Source organism: Xyrauchen texanus, chromosome 4 (assembly GCF_025860055.1).
Source record: "Xyrauchen texanus isolate HMW12.3.18 chromosome 4, RBS_HiC_50CHRs, whole genome shotgun sequence".
Lineage (NCBI taxonomy): Eukaryota > Metazoa > Chordata > Actinopteri > Cypriniformes > Catostomidae > Xyrauchen > Xyrauchen texanus.
Genome location: NC_068279.1, coordinates 31,552,022 through 31,576,727, shown reverse-complemented (window position 1 = coordinate 31,576,727; position 24,706 = coordinate 31,552,022). Strand labels below are relative to the sequence as shown.

General features: G+C 42.7%; 1 protein-coding gene across 4 annotated transcripts in view; it reads left to right on the top strand.

Annotated features, from left to right (window-relative positions):
* rtkna (rhotekin a) overlaps nucleotides 1–24,706 on the top strand; it is a 101,110-nt gene that overhangs the window by 9,876 nt on the left and 66,528 nt on the right. The window contains exon 1 of one of the 4 annotated variants that reach the window (XM_052115081.1): nucleotides 23,092–23,726. The exons of the other annotated variants lie outside the window; for them this stretch is intronic. Within the exon in view, the coding sequence (XP_051971041.1) occupies nucleotides 23,628–23,726 (99 nt within the window). The 5' untranslated portion in view covers nucleotides 23,092–23,627. Of the gene's footprint in view, nucleotides 1–23,091; nucleotides 23,727–24,706 lie in introns of those variants that run through there. 4 annotated transcript variants of the gene reach the window in all.

The following is a 24,706-nucleotide window of genomic DNA, read 5'->3' as shown; positions in this document are numbered from 1 at the left end:
CATGGTCCAAGTCATTACATACATGGATCTGTAATAGTGTTTACAATCACAGTTCTTGGCAAGCTCAGTCTTGCTGAAATCAATGGCGCCTGTAGCTGTACTGCCAAAATTCTTGGATCTTAACACAACACCAAAAGTCATGGGTTGTGTCTCCATCTTCTGACTGGCATCGCCAGCTGGAGAGTGTATCTTTAAGACCAAGCCTATACAATCTAGTCCTGTAGAATTTATGTAAAATCTTGAATTGCATAAGGCACACCCTTTACTTGACGTTTTGTTTTAGAATCCTAGCCCGAACTCCCTCCTCCAATACCAAGTTTAAATCTTTCTCCGATAGAAGTTAAAGCTCCGTTCCCCAGACTCTGAATTAACAGTGAGTAATACACTGATGCCTCATGACCTTTTCCAAAAGCAGTAATCACCACTCTCAGTGTCTGCTGCTTTATGGGTGGTGCATGCTACTCCCAAAAATAGTACAAAGCTGGTGGTGCAGCTGTAAATACCTAAAAAACTGAGATCTGGGAATCCCAAAATATTGAACCAAATTTTCAAAGGATCTCAACACTTCACTTTCATATAGGTCCCCAAGTGACCACCCTCACAATCCACTCTGACCAGCAGAAAGGGGGACTTGAAACATAATTTGGGTTCAGCCATATGCTCGAGGCAACATTTAAATAAATGTCCGAATTAAACACTCACCAGGGATGGGCACTCTCAGGTGGGATCGAACAATGGGCTAAATGTCTGAGACCGAATGCATAGTAATAAAACAAAATCCATGTATCTAGGCCTATGTAATTTATTGAAATGTAATCTGGGACATTTACCATTCCAAATGCAGGACTTCACTATGCTATCAAATTGCTTGAAATAATAGAGGGGGACATCTATAGGGAGAGACTCTAGCAGGTAGTTGAATTTTGAAATGCAATAACATTAACCTTCCCAATGATATATAAATGTAAATGTGAAGCCCACCTGCCCACATCGCACAAACCTTTTTAATAAGGGGTCAAAATGAACTCTAACTAAATCACACAAATTAGCTGGGAATAAAATACTGCCCTGTTTGGGCCACTGAAAGGCATCTGACTGAAAAACAGTTACAGGGAAATTGGACTGTAACTTTTACACTCGCTTGGATCTTTGTCCTTTTTAAGAATCAGACTGATCCAGACTTATGCCATAGTTGGTGAAAGCGTTCCATTCTCTATATATATGATTCTGAAACTTCTAGCAAAGTGGAGCCAATTCTGTAGCATTAAAAACTCAGCGACAAAGCCATCTGGCCTGTAGGCAAGGCCTTGATTACCTCGCCATGCTCCTCCAAGTTTATCTCTGAATCAAGATAATTGCTCATTCGTCAGTTTGGGGAGTTCTAATGGTTCCACAAAATTTCTAATATCTTCATCAGTAGATGAAGTCGTGTAACTATAGAGATCAAGATAGAATTCTTTAAAAACATTATTAATATTTGTGGCAGAGGAAAATATTTTTACCACCTGCAGATTTTACTGAGGGGAATGGTAGAAAAATACTTTTATATATCTAGCCAGAGTTTTCCTGCTTTTGTCCCCGACTTCAAAGTATGACTGTCTTGCCCTGAATAGCCAAAACTCCACCTTCTTTGACAAAATGGTATTATATCTGTATTTTAATCGAGTCAGTTCTCTGAGGCCATCCGATGACATATGGCACTTCAGCTTTGCCTCTGAACTTTTAATATTCCCTTCCAACTCCACAAGTTTTTGTGCTTTTGGTGAATGAGGCAAACTGTATGATCTGGCCCTTAAGAACCGCATTAAGTGCCTCCCAAGCCAAAAGATGATTTCAGATAATCGATCTGTTTCTCCACATCCCCCACTCTTTTAACCACCTCAGTAAATTTTGTCTCCATGGCAATGATCGATCAACGTATTACAGCAAGATCCTCCAAGTTAACCACAATCTTCGTTAGCATTGATGACATTTTCAACAATTCTTGCAGAATTTCCTTCACTTCTCTGGCCAAATCGAGTCCTGGGCATATGGTCTGCACGGGGGGCATAAGCTTGAGCACGTAAGTGTCTGTTAATGTCTTCAGAACCTGAGGATTTTGAATTCTTTGACATAATCTCTTCCTAGAACAGTTAAGGATCAGGGGGGGTGTATCGAATCGCACCTGTTTATGACATAAAAAGTATTAAAACAAGCAAAGTGCGCAGAGCTCGCTGTCCACACGTCCGAACTTCGCCTGGCCTCATCTCAATCCCCATAAGGTGTATATTGTCCCCATAATGGAAAAATGCTGCACTCATGGTGTGCAACAGACAAAATAGCGTGACACGACACAGTGGTTAAAGGTCCCTGACATGAAATTTTCACTTTCTGAGGTTTTTTAACATTAATTTTAGTTCCCCTAGCCTGTATTTGGTCCCCTCGTGTCTAGAAATTTCAGTCGGTGTAAACCGAGTTTTGGCTATCTTTCTCTGCCTGTGAGAAAATGAGATCTCAGACGGGCTGATCTTGAATCTCCCCTGTATGACGTCATACGGGGGAAAGGTTACCTCCCCCTTCTCTGCTTTGCCCGCCCAGAGAATTTGAGCTAGGAAGTACGAACGCACGCGATTTTAGTTTATCCTCGAGAGATATCATGGCGTGTGACTGATCGAAGCACAAAAGTTGCTCAATAATTGAATGCACAAATGATCACAGAAGTCTTTTTTTACTTCCTTCATCCAATCCCCAGAAGGATCAATGGATAAATTTCATTTACTCTGGGAATGCACCGACACAACACACCAAATTTTTGTATGTCTGCGCCAAACATTTCACAGACGACTGTTTTCACAACATGGGTCAGTTCAGAGCTGGGCATGCTGAACGTCTGAAACTGAAGTCTGGATCAGTACCAACTCTCTTTGGCTCACCTACAAACCTCGGACAAGTAAGTCAACTAATTATATATAATTGTTTTGCTTTACTATTTATGGTTACCTAGCTTGTTACACGTAGAATGTGGCTGTAACATTAGCTATGCAGCTAACAGCCGAGTTACTGTCGCTAATGTAAAGGTAGATAGCATCAGGTATATGTGTGAATACACACACTGTAACGCAAGTGTTGTACACTTCTTTGTTATTTGGATATCCGTTCTCCTGTTGGTGATATGTTTACAAAATTACAGACGTTTCAGATCTCTGCATACTAGAACATCTAACGTTAGGCACAAAAAAATAGTTTTTTCCCCTTGCTATCTGCACACACTTGGCTAATGAAGCTCATTCTGATTCTGATTCAAACTGAAACGCTTGAACGACTGCATGTCTAAGTGCCATTGCAATATATCCAATGTAAACATGCATGGTACCGTTGCCGCAAGCTGGTCAAGACCACACCCACACTACACCTTGCCCCGCCTTTCTCCTCCTCATTAGCATTTAAATCTACAGACACCGAAACGGCACGTCTGAAGGAAAGCTCATTATGGGTTGGCTTGTAGTGGCTATAATTCTGTACCAAGGCTGAATTTTGTAAAAGAGATTTCAGATACAGTACTAGGGACCACTAAGGCCTATATCAAAGCCTACAAAAAGAAGCATGTCAGGGGACCTTTAAATATGATTGTCTAGCGCATGTTTACAGAGAACAAGTCAAAAATTGAGGAAGCAGATACTGAACATGTCCATTGTGAACGGCCCCTTTAAAGTAGATAAACTTATAAAAAGAAAATGCAATGAGACCCCTGTGTTCAGATCCATTTGTTGTACTCTGTTCAGCAACATTTGATCACAATAATGCATCCTTTGTGAATGGCTCCTTAATAAGTAATTCAGCATTGAGACTCCTGTGTTCAGTTCCAATTCTCTTATTCTCCATCCAACTGCTTTTGAATGCAGGAGCACGTCCTGTGTAAATGGCACACTGATGTCACATTAATAAACGCAACAGCCAATAATGTGCAAACATGGCCACTCTTTCTACAGGTGATGTTTTAGAATTTTATTTTGCACATTTATTAAAAAAAAAAATAATTCACTAAAAAAGTTTACCTGTAGCTAGCTGCATGTTGCCATATAAACACTGAACAAAACTGATTCAGTGAGTTAATTCAGTCAAGGATTCATCAGACTGTGTATTTTATCACATCGCAATGTGTTCTTCAAGTAGATGAATGGATGTCAAAGATCCACCGGTAGCAGCACATTTTCCACAGCATTGTTTACATCTTTTACCCTTCAATCAGGATTTAATGACATAAATACAAAATAGGGCAAACTGTACAGTACACATCACACCGTATTTTAACACTAACACGTCTAAAATGGATCATATGATAAAGTGTTCGACATAGCTCTGTTAGTGTAAAATAATAATTATTTGTTACCATATAAAATATAATTCTGATAAATGTGCAGGCCCCCTGCTGGTCGGAGGCCCTGGGCAAATGCACCGTTGGACAGTCCCTGCATGATAGTGAGAGTTCAACCTTAGTTTATTCCCTGCCGAATCACCTTAAAGCAGAGTCAGCAGGGGGTTGGTTTGTGTGGTCACTCAATTTAAGACTGTCTGGTATTGTTTAACATTTATTAACTAGCTTAGTGCATAGGCGCAGTGTCTGTAGGCCCATGTAACATCTCTGTGGAAAAAGACACTCAGGAACACAGAAAAGTCAGAAAATACATTTAAATATGAAGGTTTTTATTAACAAGTTCTTCAAAAAAACCTTCTAATGGTTATCTTAGGGCAACACTGGTAATGTCTCCTAATATGTTTATATTATTTGGCAGTGAAAAGGGCCTTTGGTCAAATAAATTTATCAAATAGACACACCCAAAGCTCGTTGTCATGTTCAGAATATTTTTAGCTATGTCATTAACACAGTTCTTGGAGTATTTTTATAATTTACTCATGGGTGCTCTTTATAGATTTACTTAGAGAATAAGGTGGTGTGAGTTTGTGCTAGTAAGATTGTATCACATTACTGTTGGCCTTTTTCACTTTGCTTTCCAATGGAAATATTACTCATACATTGCTAACCCTTTGCAAGGCATGGGTTTGTCAATATATTATTCACATGTATATGATCTATGGGAGTCGTTATGATGTCAGAGGAAGAGGACTGAATTACATAATGTACATTGCAAAGTGTGAGGATTGAGGGCACGCTTTTCTCATCCAGTTGACTCATGTTGGCATGAGTATTTCTCAGTGAGAAATATCTGACTGGATGATTAACCCATGTATATCTCACCATCTGGTGCTTGATGGTTATGGACTTAGATACACTTGGATGCCAGGTATTCACAGTGTGAAGTCTTGAGATTGCTTTAACTATCATTTTCTGATTTGTTGAACTTTTACAGAATCAAAAGCTTTTCTCACTTATCCAGTGTTTTAAGTCCTTTCTTTTTAGGTAATATAATGACCTATTATATAATGTTATATAACTTATTGTAAGGCGATTAAGGGAAAGGAGGAGATGAGAACCGGATTAACAATATACATAATATTTAATAAAATAAAAAGACAAACTCATACAGGGCAGCTGCCCATAATTCTCTCTCTCTCTCTAACTGTCGTCACCGGCCACCTTTATACTTCGCCTGCCCCATCATTCTGATTGGGGACCGGGGCGTGTGTCATTTCAGCCCGGCCCCACCCCCCTCCTCTCTACACTTATACTTCAGTGTGCCAAGGGATGGTGGTAGCCAGGGCCTGGCTCGATAAACAGTTTTTCTGTTGCCCCAGTTGGGCTAGTATTTCATATAGATAACTTGACAGAAGTGACATATTTACATCAGCAGAATTCACTACAACAATATTCAAACAATCACAGAAAAAAAAAAAATGTGTTTGCAAGCCATAACATTCACATGATTATTGAACTTCAGAACCTAAAGTACAAAACCACTGGCCCAATAGGGCAAGTAATAGTTCTGTCTCAACTCTCTCACACTGGCCACAGGCTATCCTTATTGTTCAGCCCTTAATGGTACAGGACCTGAGCAGATATCTCTTACCACAAATATGGTAGGTTTTAATCATAAGGGTGACCCATGAAATGTTGGGATAGTTACTGAATAACACTCCCTAGGTTGCTTGGTTGTTTTGAATAACAAGCATAATTTTGATGATAGATAATGGAGTAAAACAAATTTTATAAAGTATATAAACCTAGTCTCCTTGCAGAAACAATATCTGTGCTGTCTGCTCTGGGAGCTGTTTACAGTTGAGCATAGAGTGATATTTCCATTTGTGGCATGTGTCTGTGTCTTCTCACTCCTGGAAAGCTGCTGTTTCCCTCACTGCAAAGAAAGCCTCACTAAACATTAAAACACTGGTGCCCTAGCCGCTGATGCTGTGGCCCAGCCTTGCTGTTTTATTTGAATCCTATTGCTTAAAGCACTGTGGTTTGTTGCTGATTTGGTTTGCTCATACACAAAATAAAGCTGAGAAACATTAGATTTTCCTGTATTTGCATTAAAAGTTAAGCCATTGTACTCCAGAATGTTGAATTTTCACCAGTGATGAATGTCCATAAGAGGGAGACATTGCTCTTTGAGGATATTGTCTAAAACTGCAAAGTAAAACAGTCAACACTTCATCAGCTCTAAGCACCCACACATTGATTCTTGTAATAACTTCTGACATGCTGTGGTTCAATTGTATTATTAATTAGCTCTCATCAGATGTGTTACAAGCCCTCTGGAATTGATGAATGTGGTCTCATTGAAAATCTCTCTGTGCAATAAAAATACATTAATTTCCAATCAATTTAATGTGTAAAACTGTCAGCGAATCAAATCGTATCGGTTACCTAACGTAACCTCGGTTCTCTCTAGATGAGGGAACGAGTATTGCGTAAGCTAGCTTACGCTACGGGAAAGATTCATCTTTTCTGAGATATTGAAGCCAAAAAATTATCCTTAATTTTTGTATCCATTGTCAACGCAGTGCGGCAGCTGCAGACCTTGAGCGGGCTAGCTAGCGAGCTCATAGGTTGCTCTGCGGCAACTGCTGCAGCCTATAGACGAGCTTGGGCGAACTCGCATCCAATGAGAGGCGTCCGCGCGCTCACCGCATCAAAGCCCGCCAAAATGGGCGTGACTAGAGTGCATATAAGCGTAGTTCGTAGGCTGGAACCCTGGTTTTCATTGACTGAAGCGAAAAGTCGCCGTGGCGCGAAGCACGGCCGGCTACGCAATACTCGTTCCCTCATCTAGAGAGAACCGAGGTTACGTTAGGTAACCGATACGTTCTCTTACGAGAGGTTCTCTCGTATTGCATAAGCTAGCTTACGCTACGGGAACCCATTGTCAACGCTGTGCGCGCCAATCATCCACTGTATGAGCCCCAGGGAATTAAAGGGGGACTCGGGGGAGCCCTTATGAGTGGGGAAATAATATTTGGCCGGCAAGAATGCGGGTCATTGATTGTGTAATACATAAGCACATAGTGGGAAGGGAACGACAGAGCGGCAGTGCCGGTCTGTGTGAAATGTGTCCCATCAGTGCAGCTCACCAGGGGAGCTGTAGCGTATTAAACCGCTAGTAGTTTTGCCTGCAGAGTGGGCACTTCCATATTGTAAAATCTGACAAAGGTGGAGGGGGAAGTCCATCCCGCTGCCACACATATGTCGTGAATGGAAATCCCGCTGGACCATGCCCACGAGGATGCCATGCCTCTAGTGGAGTGAGCCCTAATGCCCAACGGGCATGGCAGGTCTTTTGACGCGTATGCAGCAGCAATAGCGTCTACTATCCATCTAGATAGTGTCTGTTTCGAGGCGGCAGACCTTTGGTGCGCCCTCGAACGAAACGAAAAGCTGCTCAGAGCGTCTGAAAGCGGCGGAGCGCGCAGTATACAATCCCAGTGCTCTGACCGGGCAAAGGAGATTGGCATCGCGTTAAGCTATCGGATGCTGGCAGCGCCGATAGGGAAATGACCTGTGCTCTGAAAGGAGTACCGATCACCTTGGGAACATAGCCGTGTCTAGGCTTTAAAATGACCTTGGAGTCACTTGGTCCAAACTCAAGACACGCAGGCTGACAGACAGCGCGTGAAGGTCTCCCACACGTTTGACTGATGACAGGGCAGTCAGAAAAGCGGTTTTGAGTGAAAGGTATTTCAAATCCACGGATTGAAGTGGTTCGAAGGGGGGCTTTCATAGTTTCGAGAACTATAGAAAGATCCCAGATAGGAACCGATGGGGGCGTGGGGTTCATCCTTCTAGCTCCCCTGAGGAAGCGGATGACCGGCTCGTTTTACCCCATGACTGGCCGTGCAGGGGTTTAGCTGAACGCCGCAACGGCCGCCACATACACTTTGAGCGTGGATGGGGATCTGCCCTTATCCAGCAGCTCTTGTAGAAATATGAGCAGCGACTGACACCCCACATGTCCGCGGGTCCAGGTCTCTGTCGGTGCACCATTTTGAGAACACAGACCATTTTGACGCATAGAGTCTTCTCGTGGAAGGGGCTCTAGCGTGTATGATGGTGTTTATTACTCCTTCTGGCAGAGCGACGGGTAGTCGTTGATCACCACGCATGCAGCCCAGCTCTGGGTGGGGATGCCAGATTGTGCCGCGAGCTTGAGAGAGGAGATCTGCTCTCACTGGGATGGGCCACGGCGCTGTCAGTGACAGCTGCGTAAGCTCCGGAACCATGTCTGATTCTCCCAACGCGGGCTATGAGGAGCACCGAGTGACGCTGCTTCCCTGATCCTCTGCATTACCTGTGGCAATAGCAAGACAGGAGGGAAGGCGTAAAGCGGGCGCCTGGGCCAGTCCTGGGCCAGCTGCGTCCTCGCTCGAGAAAAATATTGGGCAGTGAGAGTTCTCTTTGGACGCTAAAGAGGTCTATCTCTGCTCTGCCAAATAGGTGCCATAACGTCTGGACTGTTTGAGCGTGCAGGGACCATTCCCCTGGGGAATATTGTCTCTGGACAGTCTGTCCGGGCCGTTGTTCAGGTGGCCTGGCACGTGCGTCGCCCTCAGCGAGCGCAGGTGGCACTGGGACCAACTCAGTATGCGTTTCGTCAGATGGAAGAGGTTCCTGGATCTGACACCGCCCTGACGGTTTAGGTAGGATACCACAGATCTGTTGTCCGAACGGACCAGGACGTGGTGACCCTGAATGACCGGGAGAAAGCGCACGAGCGCGTACTCGACCGCTATCATTTCCAGACAATTTATGTGAAGGAGCTTTTCCTGAACTGGCCATAGGCTGAGAACCGGAGAGCCCTCGCAGACCGCGCCCCAACCCGTGTTGGACGCGTCTGTTGAGATGACTTTTCGGCGAGATACAGCTCCCATTGTCACTCCTTGCTGATACCATTCAGCCACTGTCCAGGGCTGCAGAGCTGATATACAGGTCTGAGTTACCTTGATGGGCTGGCGGCCTGTGGCCCAAGCCCGGCGAGACGCGCGGATGTTTAGCCAATGCTGAAGCGGGCGCATGTGCAGTAAACCCAGCTGAAGTACTGCTGCGGCTGAGGCCATGTAACCTAGCACTCTCTGGAATTTCTTCAGAGGCGTGAGGCTGTTCATCTGAAAAGATGCGGCTAGTCGCTGAACACAGCGCGCGCGCTGTGTAGATAAGTGAGCCGTCATTGCCACGGAGTCTAGTTCTATTCCAAGGAAGGAAATTGTCTGACTGGGCTGTAGTGAGCTCTTGGTCCAATTGACTGCAAGACCCAAATTGTTCAGATGGCTGAGGAGAACTGCTCTGTGAGACAGAAGCTCCATATGTGACTGTGCCATAATCAGCCAATCGTCCAAATAGTTCAAAATTTGCAAACCCTGACTCCGCAGGGGTGCGAGCGCCGCATCCATGCACTTCGTGAAAGTACGGGGTGCTAAGGACAGGCCGAACGGGAGGACGGTGTATTGATAAACCTGGCCGTCGGCTGAATCTCAAGAATGGCCTGTGACGGGATTTACCTGAATCTGAAAGTATGCATCTTTCAGATCGAGAGAAATAAACCAGTCCCCTGGCGCACATGCGCGAGGAGTTTCCTGATTGTAAGCATTTTGAATGGTCTTTTGCAAGCACCTTGTTCAAAACCCTGAGATCTAATATGGGTCTGAGGCCACCGTCTTTCTTGGGAACAAGAAAATAACGGCTGTAAAGCCCCGACTCAGCTCAGAGATGGTGGCACTTTCTCTATGGCCCTTTGCACAGAAGGCTTGCTATTTCTGAACGAAGCATGCACGCTGCTTCCGAAGTTCACAGTGGTTTCGAGCCACGCTCTGAAGCGAGGAGGGCGGCGATCGAACTGTCGCAAATAGCCCTGTTGTATTGTGCTTAACACCCACTTGGATATCCCTGGAATAGCTTCCCACGCTTTGAAGCGTAACGCTAGAGGGTGAATGGCCAATTCGCTCTGATTGCTGCACACAGAGCTGAACAAAATGTGTGAGCGCGTTTAGTGTGTTTATGCATGATTGCTCGCGAGACAGCATGAACAGACTGTTTTGTGAGTGACTTCCGATTGGAATGAATGGGGAAAGAGTCACATCTGTTACTTGATGCGTAAGCATAGTCATGGACACGGGACTTACACACAGAGGAATGTTTGCTGGCCGTGTAACAGAGCGGGCAGAGAATGGGCGCAGCGACGTATTCGTGGGCGCATTTATTGACTCTAACACTCGAGCGGTTCAGTAACCGCTTTATGAGAGCGTGCTCTGGTGGGGACACGAGACATGTAGTGCTTGTGTGTAGAGGTGAACACTGGATTGTGGGCACATTTTCTACACATAGGGCTGGTCGTGTGACAGAGCGGCCAGAGCATGGGCACGCTGCACGCATTCGTGGAGCCTTCATTGACTCTGACGCTTCGAGTGGTTCAGTAACCGCTTTATCGCGGCGTGCTCTGATAGGGGCACGGAATGTGTTATGCTTGTGTGTAGGGGTGAACACTGGGTTGTGGGCACATGTTCTACACATAAGACATGTTTGCTCTTTACAAGATTTATTTGGGTCGCCGTAAAAACGGCGTTTGAGTGCAGGCAAGAGGGCAGTGTCACCGGCTTGTTGGCTGCTAAATTCACCACTGTAGTAGCCTGAGAGAAGGGGACTGACAGGGGGCAAAGCATTGACGATGGTCCGGCTGCGGCGGGAAGAGCTGTCGTTTGTTCAACAAAGTTAGGAAGACTTCGGTTGCTGTGGTTTCAGCGTTACCTTAAATCGAGGCCCGCAGGGGGGCGGCGGTCTGCAGCGGCTGTCTGAGCGCGATCGAGGGCGGCCGCCCTGTCGACGCTGAGAAGTCTGAGTTTGTTGAGCTGGGCGCTGTGAAGAGGCTCGTGCAGGAGGCTGATCACGTGAGCGGCCTGCAGAGGAGCTAGCGCGACGCGGCAGGAAGAGGTTCATGGCTTGAATGGCTTTCTGGACTTCTGAGTAGCGGTCAACAATGCCACTCACCGCGGAGCCGAAGAGACCGGTCGGAGAGAGCGGTGCGTTGAGGAACGTGGAGCGCTCTGCTTCTCCCATGTCGGCTAGCGTTAGCCACCGGTGTCTCTCGGTCACAGTCAGCGAGGCCATGCACTTCCCTAGAGCTTGAGCTGCAGCTTTGGTACCGCGAAGGGCGAGGTCTTTCGCGCTTCGTAGATCAGTAACAGCCTCTGGGTGCCTGCCTTTCTCATCCCACTCCCGAAGAATGTCCGCTTGTAGGATCTGTAAAACGGCCATGGAGTGCAGAGCAGATGCGGCTTGGCCGGCGGCGGAATAGGCGCTGCCAACATAGGCGGAAGTCGCTCTGCAGGCCTTAGACGGGAGCACAGGCTTAGACCGCCATCTCGCGGAGGGCGGGCAAAGGTGTGCTGCTACCGAGTCCCCGACCGGGGGGATGGAGGAGTAGCCTCTCTCGGTGGCGCCGTCCACCGACGCGAGAGAGTTGGAGACGTGGGAACGGGACCTGGCTCGAAAAAGGAGCGTTCCACGACTTTGCAAGCTCCGTGTGTAGTTCCGGCAGGAAGGGAGCGGTGTAGAGCGGCGATGGCTTTGAAGAAAGCAGCCGTCGAGTCTGTTGGGTGCCTGCTCAGGGGGCGGTGACCACTCGAGCCCGAGGCGGTCGACGGCCTGTGTGAGGAGGCATGTTAACTCCCCTTCGACTCCGGCGCGGGTCCTGCTGGATTCCTGGGCCGAGGAGGAGGCTTGGGAGCCTGACCACTCCTCGCTGTCCGAAGCCATGATGGAACAGCAGCCCTTATCCTCCGCCTTGTCATCCGAGATGGCAGCAGTGTGGCCGCTCGGCGGCAACTGCGCGTCCCGGGGCGGGAGGGTGAAACGATGCTCGAGGAGAGGCTCGGCGAGGCAGTCGCTTCAACCACAGTTTCCGGCAGCCTTTGGGAGCGGCGCTTCTTTCTCGCTGGGCGGAATGTAAGGCGGCTGGCGGCTTCTGCTTTGAGCGCTCGAGTCGAGCCCGCAGGGTCGACATCGGTAGCTCCTCGCAGAAATCGCATCCGCCCTCAGTGAGGGCGAGCTCTGCGTGTCCCAGTCCCAGGCAGAGAGCGCCAGATGATGTGGCGGTCTCCGGTGCTGAGAAGGGCGCGACATGAGGCGCAAGTGGAACGAGGCATCTTGAAAAAGACGCTCGTACTCTTTTGTGAATAGTTCGTAAGAACTAGCTTGCTGAATAAAAAGGATACGTCGTCGGATGGCGTAGCTCGCAGGATGGCTGAAGGTGGCTGAGACGGCCGGCTTCTTCTAGCGCTGTCCACGCTTGCTTGATGCCCCTCGAACGGCGATGCGGCTTCCAGGTCAGCGATGCGAAGAGCTTCGCTGAAGAGATGAAAATCAGGGTTCCAGCCTACGAACTACGCTTATGTGCACTCTAGTCACGCCCATTTTGGCGGGCTTTGATGCATTGAGCGTGCGGACGCCTCTCATTGGATGCGAGTTCGCCCAAGCTCGTCTATAGGCTGCAGCAGTTGCCGCAGAGCAACCTATGAGCTCGCTAGCTAGCCCGCTCAAGGTCTGCAGCTGCCGCACTGCGTTGACAATGGATACAAAAATTAAGGATAATTTTTTGGCTTCAATATCTCCGAAAAGATTAATCTTTCCCATTGCGTAAGCTAGCTTACGCTACACGAGAGAACCTCTCGTAAGAGAACCTGTTTAAACTTATTTAATGAGCTTTCTGTGTAATAGGTGGATTATAAGATTTAGAGAGGGAGAGAGTGCATAAAAGACACAGAGAGTTCATTTGTAAGCAATGGAGGGGTCCTGGGATGAGGGCCAGATCACATGGGATGCAGCTGACTTTAGAAATGAAAAGTCTCCAGGGAGCTGATGAGAAGGGGAAATTCACTGTCAGTGGACATGTGGAGTATGTTAGCACTGTGACATTGGCTGCATGCTCAATGCAGACAGGGAAAGTTCTGGAGACCCCAATGGACCCAAAACCTTAAGCTGGCCTTAAATACAAGAGTTCTCACTGCTCTTTTCTGAGAAAAAAAGCCTGTAGTTAACTTTGTTTTCATTTTTCTTAATATAAACTATTTTGTAGTGTTTTATACTGACTGGGTAGAAAACAATGTGTATAAATGTAAGCACTGTAGAAATAGAGTCTGTGTTAACTCTTTCCCCGCCAAACACGGAATTTTCCGTGTTTTATGAAAAAACGCTTCCCCGCCAAACACGGAATTTTCCGTGTTTTATGAAAAAAAACGCTTCCCCGCCAAACACGGAATTTTCCGGGTTTCCGTGTTTTAGGTGTTATACGGTAAGGAAGACCCCTCCGCATGTTTTGAAAGAGTACGCAACTATTTGATCAAAGAAACAGACTGCGATCGTCTCAAACATGAAGAAATGGTGTATTGAGAAGCTCAAAATATCAGACATAAACATGCCTTTTTCTCAGCTTTTTGTCTGAAATGTTGTTTTTTGACAAAACCGACCTCTGTTCAAGTCGCAATAAAAAAAAGAACAAATGAAGATAAAATAAAATCGTTTTTTTTTTTGCCTAAAAGCAGAGGCTCAGATCTTTATTGTGATATATAGCATCTTCATATATTCATGGAAGAAAATATTCTGCGGGCCATTAAAGTTTAGAGAAAATCGTCAAAAACCCTGCCAGTGGCTGGCAACTTTTTTTTAAAAACGCTGGCGGGGAAAGAGTTAAATTGGGAATGCTCACTGATAAAGGTTGTTGTTAGGCAAGACATGCAGTGTTCACAGTAAAGCACAGCCCATTAAGTACCTTAAAGAAATAATTCATCCAAAAATTAAAATTTACAAAAGTGAAATTCTTTACTCCCCCTATGTTTTTTTTTTACTCTGCAGAACTTAAAATGAGATTTTAGGCAGAGTGTTAAGCCAATGAAATCTAGACAGAGAGCAGAGCAAGAGCAATGCATTTGGAAGGCAGAGCCTAAAATAATTATAATGAGAAAATCAAATGTCAAACTGCTACCCATGTTACCCATGTTTTACGCTGTCTAATTATTTTCAGCTCTTTTTCATAAATGTTTTGAACATGATGGTACATGCTATTTAAACCCCAGTGCAAACTGTGGCAGATATTATTTGCTCCCTAACCCTGGTGCAAATAATGGTAGATACTATTTGCACCCATATTTAAATACTAATATACAGTATATGAGCATCACGGCAGTCTGTTTATTATGTTTATTTAGAGTCCCACAGATAAACTAAATAAACCCCTACCCCTAAACCAACCTTACCTTAGAAAAAATATTTTCATAAAATGTTTTACTACAGTAACCTTGGTTTAACCATGTTATTTTTTTGTAAATTTACAGTAACGACAAAATTAACCATGGTTACTATATTAACAACATATTACTGTACTCGACATTCACATGAACAAATCACTGCAACAACATTTATATTCATGTTTATCTATTATTTTAAGTAGTATTAAATTAAATATTAAGAGTGTAATTAAACATGGACTTGAACCGCATTCGCTAGGACAGCATTATACATTCACACGCCATCTTTACTCCTCACACCACTGCAGCGACATGTATTGTTTAGTTTGTCGTATATTTCTGTAGTTCCACTAGACTATTGGGGTGCGAATAGCTGCACTCTGTGGTAGATGCTACTTACACTGGGGTGCAAATAGACACTTCATTTAAAAACAGTGATAGATGGAGAGGATTTAAAATGAAAGGTCAAGCTGTCCCAGAGTTTAGGAGCAGCAAGAGAAAAAGCTCTGTCTCCCTTGAATTTAAAACGGGAACGGGGAACAGATAGTAGTAAAAGATCTGAGTGACCTGTTGGGAGAGTGTGATTTAAGATTACAGGTATATAACTGAGCAAGAATATGTAGTGCCTTAAAAACAAATTATACATTTTTAAAATAGATTCTGAACTTCACAGTTACCCAATGCAATGAGGCTAGTACAGGTGTTATATTATCGTGTTTCTTATGTCCTGTTAAAAATCTACAGCCATGGCCAAATGTATTGGCAGTGACATAAATTTTGTGTTTCGCGAAGTTTTCTGCTTCAGTTGTTGTGGTATTGATTCACATTGTTTCTAGATTATTGTGCAGAGTGATCAGATGCATTTTAAATAATTGCAAAAAGCTTCATTGACCAAAAGAATGAACTTTTATCACAAAAAGCCAAATGTTACTGTTTTTTGGCCCTGGCACAAAATGACCAGCTAACATCATTTCACTAATCATATCAGCAGAACCTGGGAAAGTGTGAACGAGTTCTAGTCAGGTGAAATCATTCTGATTGGATTATAAGAGCAGACTGATTGCTATAAAAGGAGGGAAGAAGTGCTTCTAATCATTGGGTTCTTGTTAGCAATGGTTATCTCTAAAGAAAGACGTGCAGCCATCATCGATTTGAATCAAAATGGCCTCACATGCAAGGAAATTGCTGCAAAGAATATTGCACCTGAAAGAACATTTACCGGATCATCAAGAACTTCAAGGAGAGAGGTTCAACTGCAGTGAAGTAGGCTTCAGGACGTCCAAGAGTGTCCAGCAAAATCCAGGACCGTCTCCTCCTTAGGAATCCGCTATGGAATCGTGTCACCACCAGTGCAGAGATTGCTCAATATTGGCAGCATGTTGGTGTGAGTGCATCTGCATGCACAGTGAAGCAAAGTCTTTTGGACAATGGCCTTGTGTCAAGAAGGGCAGCAAAGAAGCCACTTCTCTCCAAGAAAAAACATCAAAGACAGACTGAAATTATGCAGGAAGTACAAGGATTGGACAGCAGAAGACTGGTTCAAAGTTATTTTCTCTGATAAAGCCATGAGTCCTGTGTCGTGCCAACAGTGAAGCATCCTGAGACCATCCATGTGTGGGGTTGTTTTTCCATCCAAGGGAGTGGGCTCTCTCACAATTCTGTCCAAAAACACTGCCATGAATAAAGAATGGTATCAAAACGTCCTGCAAGAGCAACTTCTCCCAACAATCCAGGAGCAATTTGGTGTTGATCCATGCATTTTCCAGCATGATGGAGCACCATGTCACAAGGCAAGAGTGATAATGAAGTGGCTCGGAGATCATTACATTGAAATTTTGGATCTGTGGCCAGGCAACTCCCCGGATCTTAATCCCATTGATAACTTGTGGTCAATCCTCAAAAGGCGAGTGGACAAGCAGAAGCCCACTAAATGGGATCAACTAAGAGCACTAATAAGGCAAGAATGGATCACCATCAGTCAGGATTTGGTTATGAATAAAAAGGGTCAACACTGTAAATATTTACTCTTTGCATAAATTGAGTGTTTTTTCACAAGTATTTCAAAATACTTCTTTGAAAGTTAAGAGTTTATCTTTGAAACTGATCGAAATTGGAAAAAGCTCCCCTTAACAGCACTAACCTGCCTGTCGAAGGCCAAACAGGTGTTCAAAATGACACCAAAGTTTTTTACATTATCATATTTGTTAGCAGCAAGGGGACCTAACAAATGTCCAACAGAAAAAGCTGAGGCTGGAGAACCAAAAACAATTACCTCTTAGTTTTCATGAAGCTGAAGAAAATGTAATACCATTCAAGATTTTATATCAGAAATACAGTTAAATGATTTTCTAAGGAACTACAGTCTGATTCAAGTGGCAGCTAAATCAGCATAACAATGGTACAGAAGATTTTTGAAAATTTAACCCAATGGAAACATGTATCGGGTGAACAAAAGAGGACCCAAAATGGAACCCTGTGGGACACCATAAGTAATGGGTGCTGGCAATAAGGAGTGTCTAGCAATATTAACTGAAAAAGTTCTCTCCTTGAGATATTAGGCAAATCACTCAAGGGCAACCCCCTTGATGCCCTCCACACATGGTCATGGTCAATTGTATGAAATGCTCTGCTAAGGTCTAGTAGTACCAAAGTAGTACTGAATCCAGTGTCGAGGGAAAGAAACCTGTTATATTTTACCTTCAACAGTGCAAACTCAGTGCTGAGCAACATTCAGGGATAGCAGTTGGGGATGAATAGACTTGTGGTTGGTACACCCAGTCTGCAATCAGTCGTGTATTGTGCACACCAACATGATTAAAAACAAAGGACTGTGAGTTAAGTGTGTGCAGGGCTCCGACTTTAGCCTCAGTCACCATTCACTGTCATTGTATGGAAAATAAAAAAACTATTATTGTATGACCAATCAGCATCCAGAAGCATTATTCAGTATATTCTAAAAGAACTTTGCTTTTCTTTGAAAGCTGGTCCCTGATCAAACTTCATTCCCTGAAATTCAGTCTCAAAACTCTAACCTAATATACAAAATCTAATAAGATGCACACCCATTATTCTGAAATAAGATCTGTGTCTATGTGTTTACAGAATATGGGCCTCTTCTTACTGTTTCTTGTCAGTTGGTCTCTCAGATGGGGCTGATATGGAGCAACTGAGCATCTGAGCATTGTAGTGGTTAGCAGCCCTAGGGTTCTGACCTTCTCTCTGTTTGTTTCACAGAGGTGCTCTGTCTGACTTAATAAATAAAAAATTCCTGCTATTACAGTGCTAAATGACATGTGCTACACTTTGAATTAGCTGTTTTTTTATTCTATTATTAGAGTATATTTAAAGGCCTAACTAAATTTGCCAAAGACCTTTAAATGTTGAACTATATAGCATAGAGAAGTGTTGAAGAACAAGGGCCCATGCGGATGTTGTTTAAAAAAAAATATATTCTCCTGTCACAGGGCTTTCTTTCTTTAAATTTAAGTGTACAGCAAATCTGAAGTGTTGTGGTAACTTTAGTGTGGCATTTCCTTACTCCACCCAGTCAAATTCCTTCTTCTTGCCACCTGTGCAGTTCCACGTCAGCTTTATCACACCAGTTACCAAAACAAGAATCCATTTCTGTTCGCTTATTCTGGAAAGGGAAATGTCCCTATACACCTCAATACATGTGCTAAGGAACAAAGGCCTGTCAAAGCTTTACGGTTCCTTTAAAGTTTGCACCCTCTGCACCCACAAATCTTGGACTTGTACTGTACATCATCTGTAGGCGGGCCAACCCATCCTGACTTATAAACATTTGAATATTCCATCACGTAACTTGATTAGCATGGTCAAATTCTGAGGATTAACCTAATTGGAGGACAAACAGGAATGGTGGCAGATACACAAATATATCCAAATATCCAAAAGCTCACATCCACACTATAGTGCCATCAAATATTTTATTTTGTAGCTTTTTAATGCTTTCTTTTCATTTGCCCCAAAATCTGTCTGATGATTTTCTATAGTGACATTGCAACTGGCTAATTTACTCAGTCAGTACAGGGATTGCAAGATAATGCAGGTGAGTGCTATGACTGAAGAGACCACCCTGGCTTTCAAACAATTTGTGTAATAGCTGTTTTGAGCTGTTGTCTGCCCTCAAGGGTTACATCAAGGTTTGCTTGTTTCTAAATTATTGCGATCATCATTTAGATACATGGGGCATTCACAATCTGAAAGTCTTTGTTAGTTTTTTGCTTTTGGCTGTGTTGGCCTGGGAAAGATAAAGTATGCAAATTCCACAAAGGCCCTAAGGACTGTTTGCATTAGACTGGCTTGTCTTCATAAATGATTTGCCCCTTAGAAGAAATTAACTAGGTTTACCATTGTCTAACTCTGTAACTGACAAAGAACACCAGCAGTGCAAGTCAAATATGATGGAAGATTTGAAGCTCTTTATAGAATATAGTTAAGGGTTCATCCCTTATGTTAGTTTTACATCAGAATGCAAAACTAACTCTGACTCTGGTTGTTTGAGTATCACAGAGTCAAGTACCCAGTGTCTACGTTTCTCAAACACTGTATACCTCTCCCTCAGAGCCAACATTTTGTATTTTATTTTTCTTTCAATCTCCCAAGACTTAAGGATAATAACGGATCATATCTGGGTGTTTTCCATTTTCAGCTTTAAGAGACACTGAGCAAGAAGATTCATTTTTCATGCTTTTAATTGTATTGCTTTTTGTAAATTGAATGTTCTGCCATTCTTATCTTTCTGTTGGGACCCATCAGAGTCACACAGATGCATGCAGATTTATAATTGTAGCCAAAGCATAATGCGTTATGAAAATGATTATGAATAAAACGTTGATGAAGTTGAAAGGGCTTGTTTTAACAATTATAAATGCAGGATGCTGATATAATTATGGGGCAGGGCTTTGAAAGATTTGCTTAAAAGTTCAAGAATTATGCAAGAGTCTCAAAGACTGAGGTAGAAATATAATGTAATATAAATGAAAAACATTTTATTTTGGTTTATATGTTTTGTCACAAACATAGAAGATAGTCTTCTTTTGTCATGTTTTTGCATAATGTGTTCTGCCTTAAAACGTGTAAAAACAAATAGATAAATAAATAGTCTACAGAAAGAGAGAGAGAAAAGAAGGAAGGACATATAGTACTATAATTTAAAATGTTGGTCTAATTTGCCACTGTCTCATTGAAAATGTTGTAAAGAAGTCCTGGCTGCTTGAATGCATTGATTTTTTTACTACTAATGCTATGATGAGTGGAAGCTTTCGAGTTTTGACATAATTAAGTGTACATTAAAGATTGATAACACGCATAAGCCACTTTATGAAATACATATTTCAGTAGTAGAAATGATTCTCTATGAGGAATAAAACATATTTCTTCCAATAAATGTATTTCCTGACAGGTGAAATGGTTGGTTCATCACTGCTCAACAATCAACATGACAAAATATCTTAAGAGGCATCATCATGAGGAAAGAGTTAGAGAGACAGCAGTCACTTAGTCAAAGCACTACTCGTTATAGAGGGGACAGATGGACCCTTTGTTGCCTGCAGTTAATGTTCGTATGTTGCAGCTGAGGCAGTATGCAGACTTGTTCTTGAAGAAGTGGAGGAGTTTAAGTTTGGGGCAGTGTGGTACACATACAGTATAATATACTTTTGTGTACTTGTCTTTTTTTTCTCAGTAAAAAAGTTGTACTCCTAAAGATATAAATTGTAATTTTGAAGCATACTTATAAAATTATGACCACTCATATATGATGAAGATTCCAGTCATACTGTATCTGTAACCTTATAAAATCTGTTTTACTAACACTTGACATGGGAAGGATCCCCTTAAATTGGGCTGCCATGGTAAAATCACATACTACTTGCTTAATCTTAGTAACCACCCTGTTGGATTTTTTTTGCTCATGGATTAAATTTATCATGGCTGACTGTGAAAAGTGAATTTCTGCAATGGCATCGGTAACTGAAAACTTGTTCATTTAAATGGTGCTATATCCATGCCCCTAGGTGTAAGTGAAAGTCCAAGATGACATATACTAAAAATGTATGAGTGCATCTTTAAGCAATATCACATGAGCAATAGTTCTGTTGTTCTGTTTACAAGCATGGCTTTAATCAATATACGGAAGAAACAGCATTATTGCAAGTGTGATATTGCTTTTAGGCTTGACAGTGTTGACGTCAAACGAACCACTACGGTAGCGGCCTCAACAGTTAAAGGTAGTGAACACATATGTACACTGGCGGCCAAAAGTTTTGAATAATGTACAGATTTTTTGTTTCCGAAGTAAATCGGTCCTTTAATTTACCAAAGTGTCATTCAACTGATCTAATAAATCACTTGCCATTAAAACAAACACAGCTGAAAGCTATTTGGTATGTTAAATGAAGCTTAACTTTGTCTTTGTGTTTGTTTTTGAGTTCCACAGTGTTCAATAGACTAGCATGTCTTAAGGTCAATATTAGGTCAAAAATGGCAAAAAAGAAATAGCTTTCTCTAGAAACTTGTCAGTCAATCATTGTTTTGATGAACGAAGGCTATACAATGCTTGAAATTGCCAAAAAACTGAAGATTTCCTACAAAGGTGTAAACTACAGTCTTCAAAGACAAAGGACAACTGGCTCTAACAATGACAGAAAGAGATGCGGAAGGCCAGATGTACAAATAAACAAGAGGATAAGTACATCAGAGTCTCTAGTTTGAGAAACAGATGCATCAAATGTCCTCAGCTGACAGCTTCATTGAAATCTACCTGCTCAACACCAGTTTCATGTACAACATAAAGACAAGACTCTTTAACACATACTCTACAAGAACAGGCCTTATGGGAAGAATTGCAAAGAAAAAGCCACTTTTGAAAAACAAAAACAAAAAGAAAAGGTTGGAGTGGGCAAAGACACAGACGTTGGACAACAGATAATTGGAAAGCATGTTATGGATCTTAACTCCATTGAACTTTTGTGTGATCAGCTAGACTGTGAGGTGCGTGAGAAGTGCCCGACAAGACAGACACATCTATGGCAAGTGCTACAGGAAGTGTCGGGTGAAAGGTCACCTGAGTATCTGGACACACTGACAGCTAGAATGTCAAGGATCTGCAAAGCTGTCATTGCTGCACGTGGAGGATTCTTTTATGTGAAATCTTTGAAGTAGTTTAAGAAGTTCTGAACATTTATTTCAAACTGTAATAGTAATTTTTCATGTTATTAATGTCCTGACAACACATTGTGATAAGTTGAATGCCACTTTGGTGAATAAAAGTTAAAATTTCTTTCCATAAGAGCAAAATCTGTACATTACTCCAAACCTTTGGCTGCCGTTGTATATCTGTTTAATATGCCATTATATTTTGCTATTCTTACTTACAGAGCTTTCTTTATTCTTAAACATTTTACAAGAAAATGTTAAAGGAATAGTTCGCCCACAAATGAAAATCTGTCATGATTTACTCGCCCTCATGCCACCCCATATGTGTGAATTTCTTTATTCAGCAGAACACAAACGAATATCTCAGCTCTGTAGGGTCCCAAAAGGTTAAAAAAAGATATGCTTTATTGCAGCAAATCCATTTGACTCCAGTCAAGAGTGTCCAGAAATTTGAAGCACTAAAATCACACAAAAGTAATCGTTTAGACTCCAGAGGTGAAATCAATGTCTTCTGGATTAATATGTTCAAAAGTCAATTTTATTATTAATTCACCTCCCTGCACAGTAGGTGCCGATATGCATGAGGAGTGTGAATCATCAAAAACAACTGTGAAAGTTGAGATTTATAGTAAAAAAAGGACTTGAACCTTGATCTGTTTCTCATCCACACCTATCACATTGCTTCCAAAGGCATTGATTTAACCAGTGGAGTCCAATGATTACTGTCATGCTGACTTGTGTGTTTTTTGATATTCAACGTTCTGGACCGTCTTGACTTGAATTGTATAGACCAACAGAGCTGAAATATTCTTCTAAAAATCTTTGTTTGTGTTCAGGAGAAGAAAGTCATATACATCTGGGATGGCATGCGGGTGAGAAAATTATGAGAGAATTTTCATTTTTGGATAAACTATTCCTTTAAAGTGATTTATTATTTTGCTGTTTATAAAGCTGTTTTGGTGTTAATAGTGTTGCCATAGAAACGAATAACCTCCGAAGAACAAATCTTTTTCCCTTAATAGACCCGATTTTCTTAGCCATATGATTAGTAGCCGTACTGTAGGCTATTTTAGTAGGCTATTTGTTGAAAAATACTTATTCATATGAATGCCGATGTTTGCGTGAGGTTCGGCTATTTGTTTATAAAGGGCGTGTAGTTTTGTGTTGTTATGTGAATGGTGAATGAGCGCCCGGTGCGGAGGCAGTACAGTCCGTCCATTCGCGCTCTAATGCCCTTTTGTGGGAAGCTCCATCCAGAGCGCACAGACACACTCACATCAGCTCAGAGGCGCACAAAGAAGGAAACATCATGCACACGAGCCATTATACTCAAGAGCTAAAGAAGCGACGATTTGTGGGTGTTTGGAAAGTCTTTGCCATAGCTACAGAGTAGAGAGCGTTCATTTACTGGCTTGATTCAGTATTGTTGTGAAGGCGCGTGGAGAAGCGCGCTCGCGTTCAGCAGCTGGAAGTGTTTGCGGGGGACGTACCGGGCTCTTTTCTCCTATGTATTTCGTTTTCGGTTTACTTTTATAGTTTATTTTTATTTCATGACGCCCTCTGAGCTGGATTTATTATTTCGGATACACGGGCTCGTCTGTATCATGTGAAAATAGATTGAATTAGACACGCTGTGGATTGGATACGTTTGGATCGCGAAATTCAGATCAACTTCTCCCAGACTTTCGATAATGTTTCTCAACTCTCAAGATTAATGGTTTGAAGGGGAGGGAGAAGTGCAGCGGTAGACGGAGCTTTAAATCTGAACCTGATATCCCCCTTGAATGATGCCCATAGATAGACTCGCAGACATGGAGGAGAAACTTCGTATTATGGAGGACCTTAATATGATATACATTCGTCAGATTGCCCTGAGTTTAAAGGTAAAGATATTTTAATATAAAACCTGGCTTAATATTTAAACTTCTCTTTGAAAATGACTACAAGGTCTTAGGTTAGACTGCTGTCTGTGTTTAAATGAAACAATCAGATGATATTTAATAAAGTCATTCTGTGGTGTGTGTGAGTGTGTGTGTGTGGGAGATCCTCTGTGGTCTACCTTATCAGTTTTTCAATGTTGTAAAAGACTGTGGGTTGCTCAGAACATCTAAACTCTGCCATTAATACAGCTGCTTTTAAAGGAAGTCAATTTGATACAATGTTTTTGTCCATGTCATTTTGGTGTTTCGTCTTGGCAGTATACAGGGAAGGGCTGTAATCCTTAAAACAGAGAATCAGCGCAATACAATTTAGTTTATGTCTGCAGCTGCACTCACACATATGGCTTCATGCTGGATGTGTGTTTATGCAAGACCTGTGCATCTGATTTGCGATTTTGTGTTTCGTGCCTGGACTCAGTAAAGTCAGCAACAAAAAAAAATCCCTACAATTTAAAGTTATTTTGCAAGAGGCTTCCACAGAGACTTCATCTGGTTGACCTTGTCTTTGTAAACAATTGCACATTTGGTGATATTATCAGTGTGAACATACTGTATTGATATCTGGTTTTGCAACTCAGCCCAGTGTTATATGGCAGATACCCCTCATGCCTGATTTACGAAGTAGTACATTTTTGATTTATTAATAGCAGCAGGAGGGACAAGTCAAACTAGATGAAAAATATCAAAAACCTCCTTTGGTTGTAAAATGAAGTTGGCCCTTTTTGTCCTGCAGCTGTTGTGCATGGGTTAGGAACACTCAGTATCTCACCGAATGACACGTTCGGCACCCGTATCTGTGCTGAGCTGCATGGTGTTTTGTGTGGTTGACCAAACTGGTCTCTTCTCATAGCCCATGCTGAGATCACACCTCCCTGCTCCAGGGTGCCTGTTCTCCTCAGCAAGTTGCCAGGTAATCTGGCTGT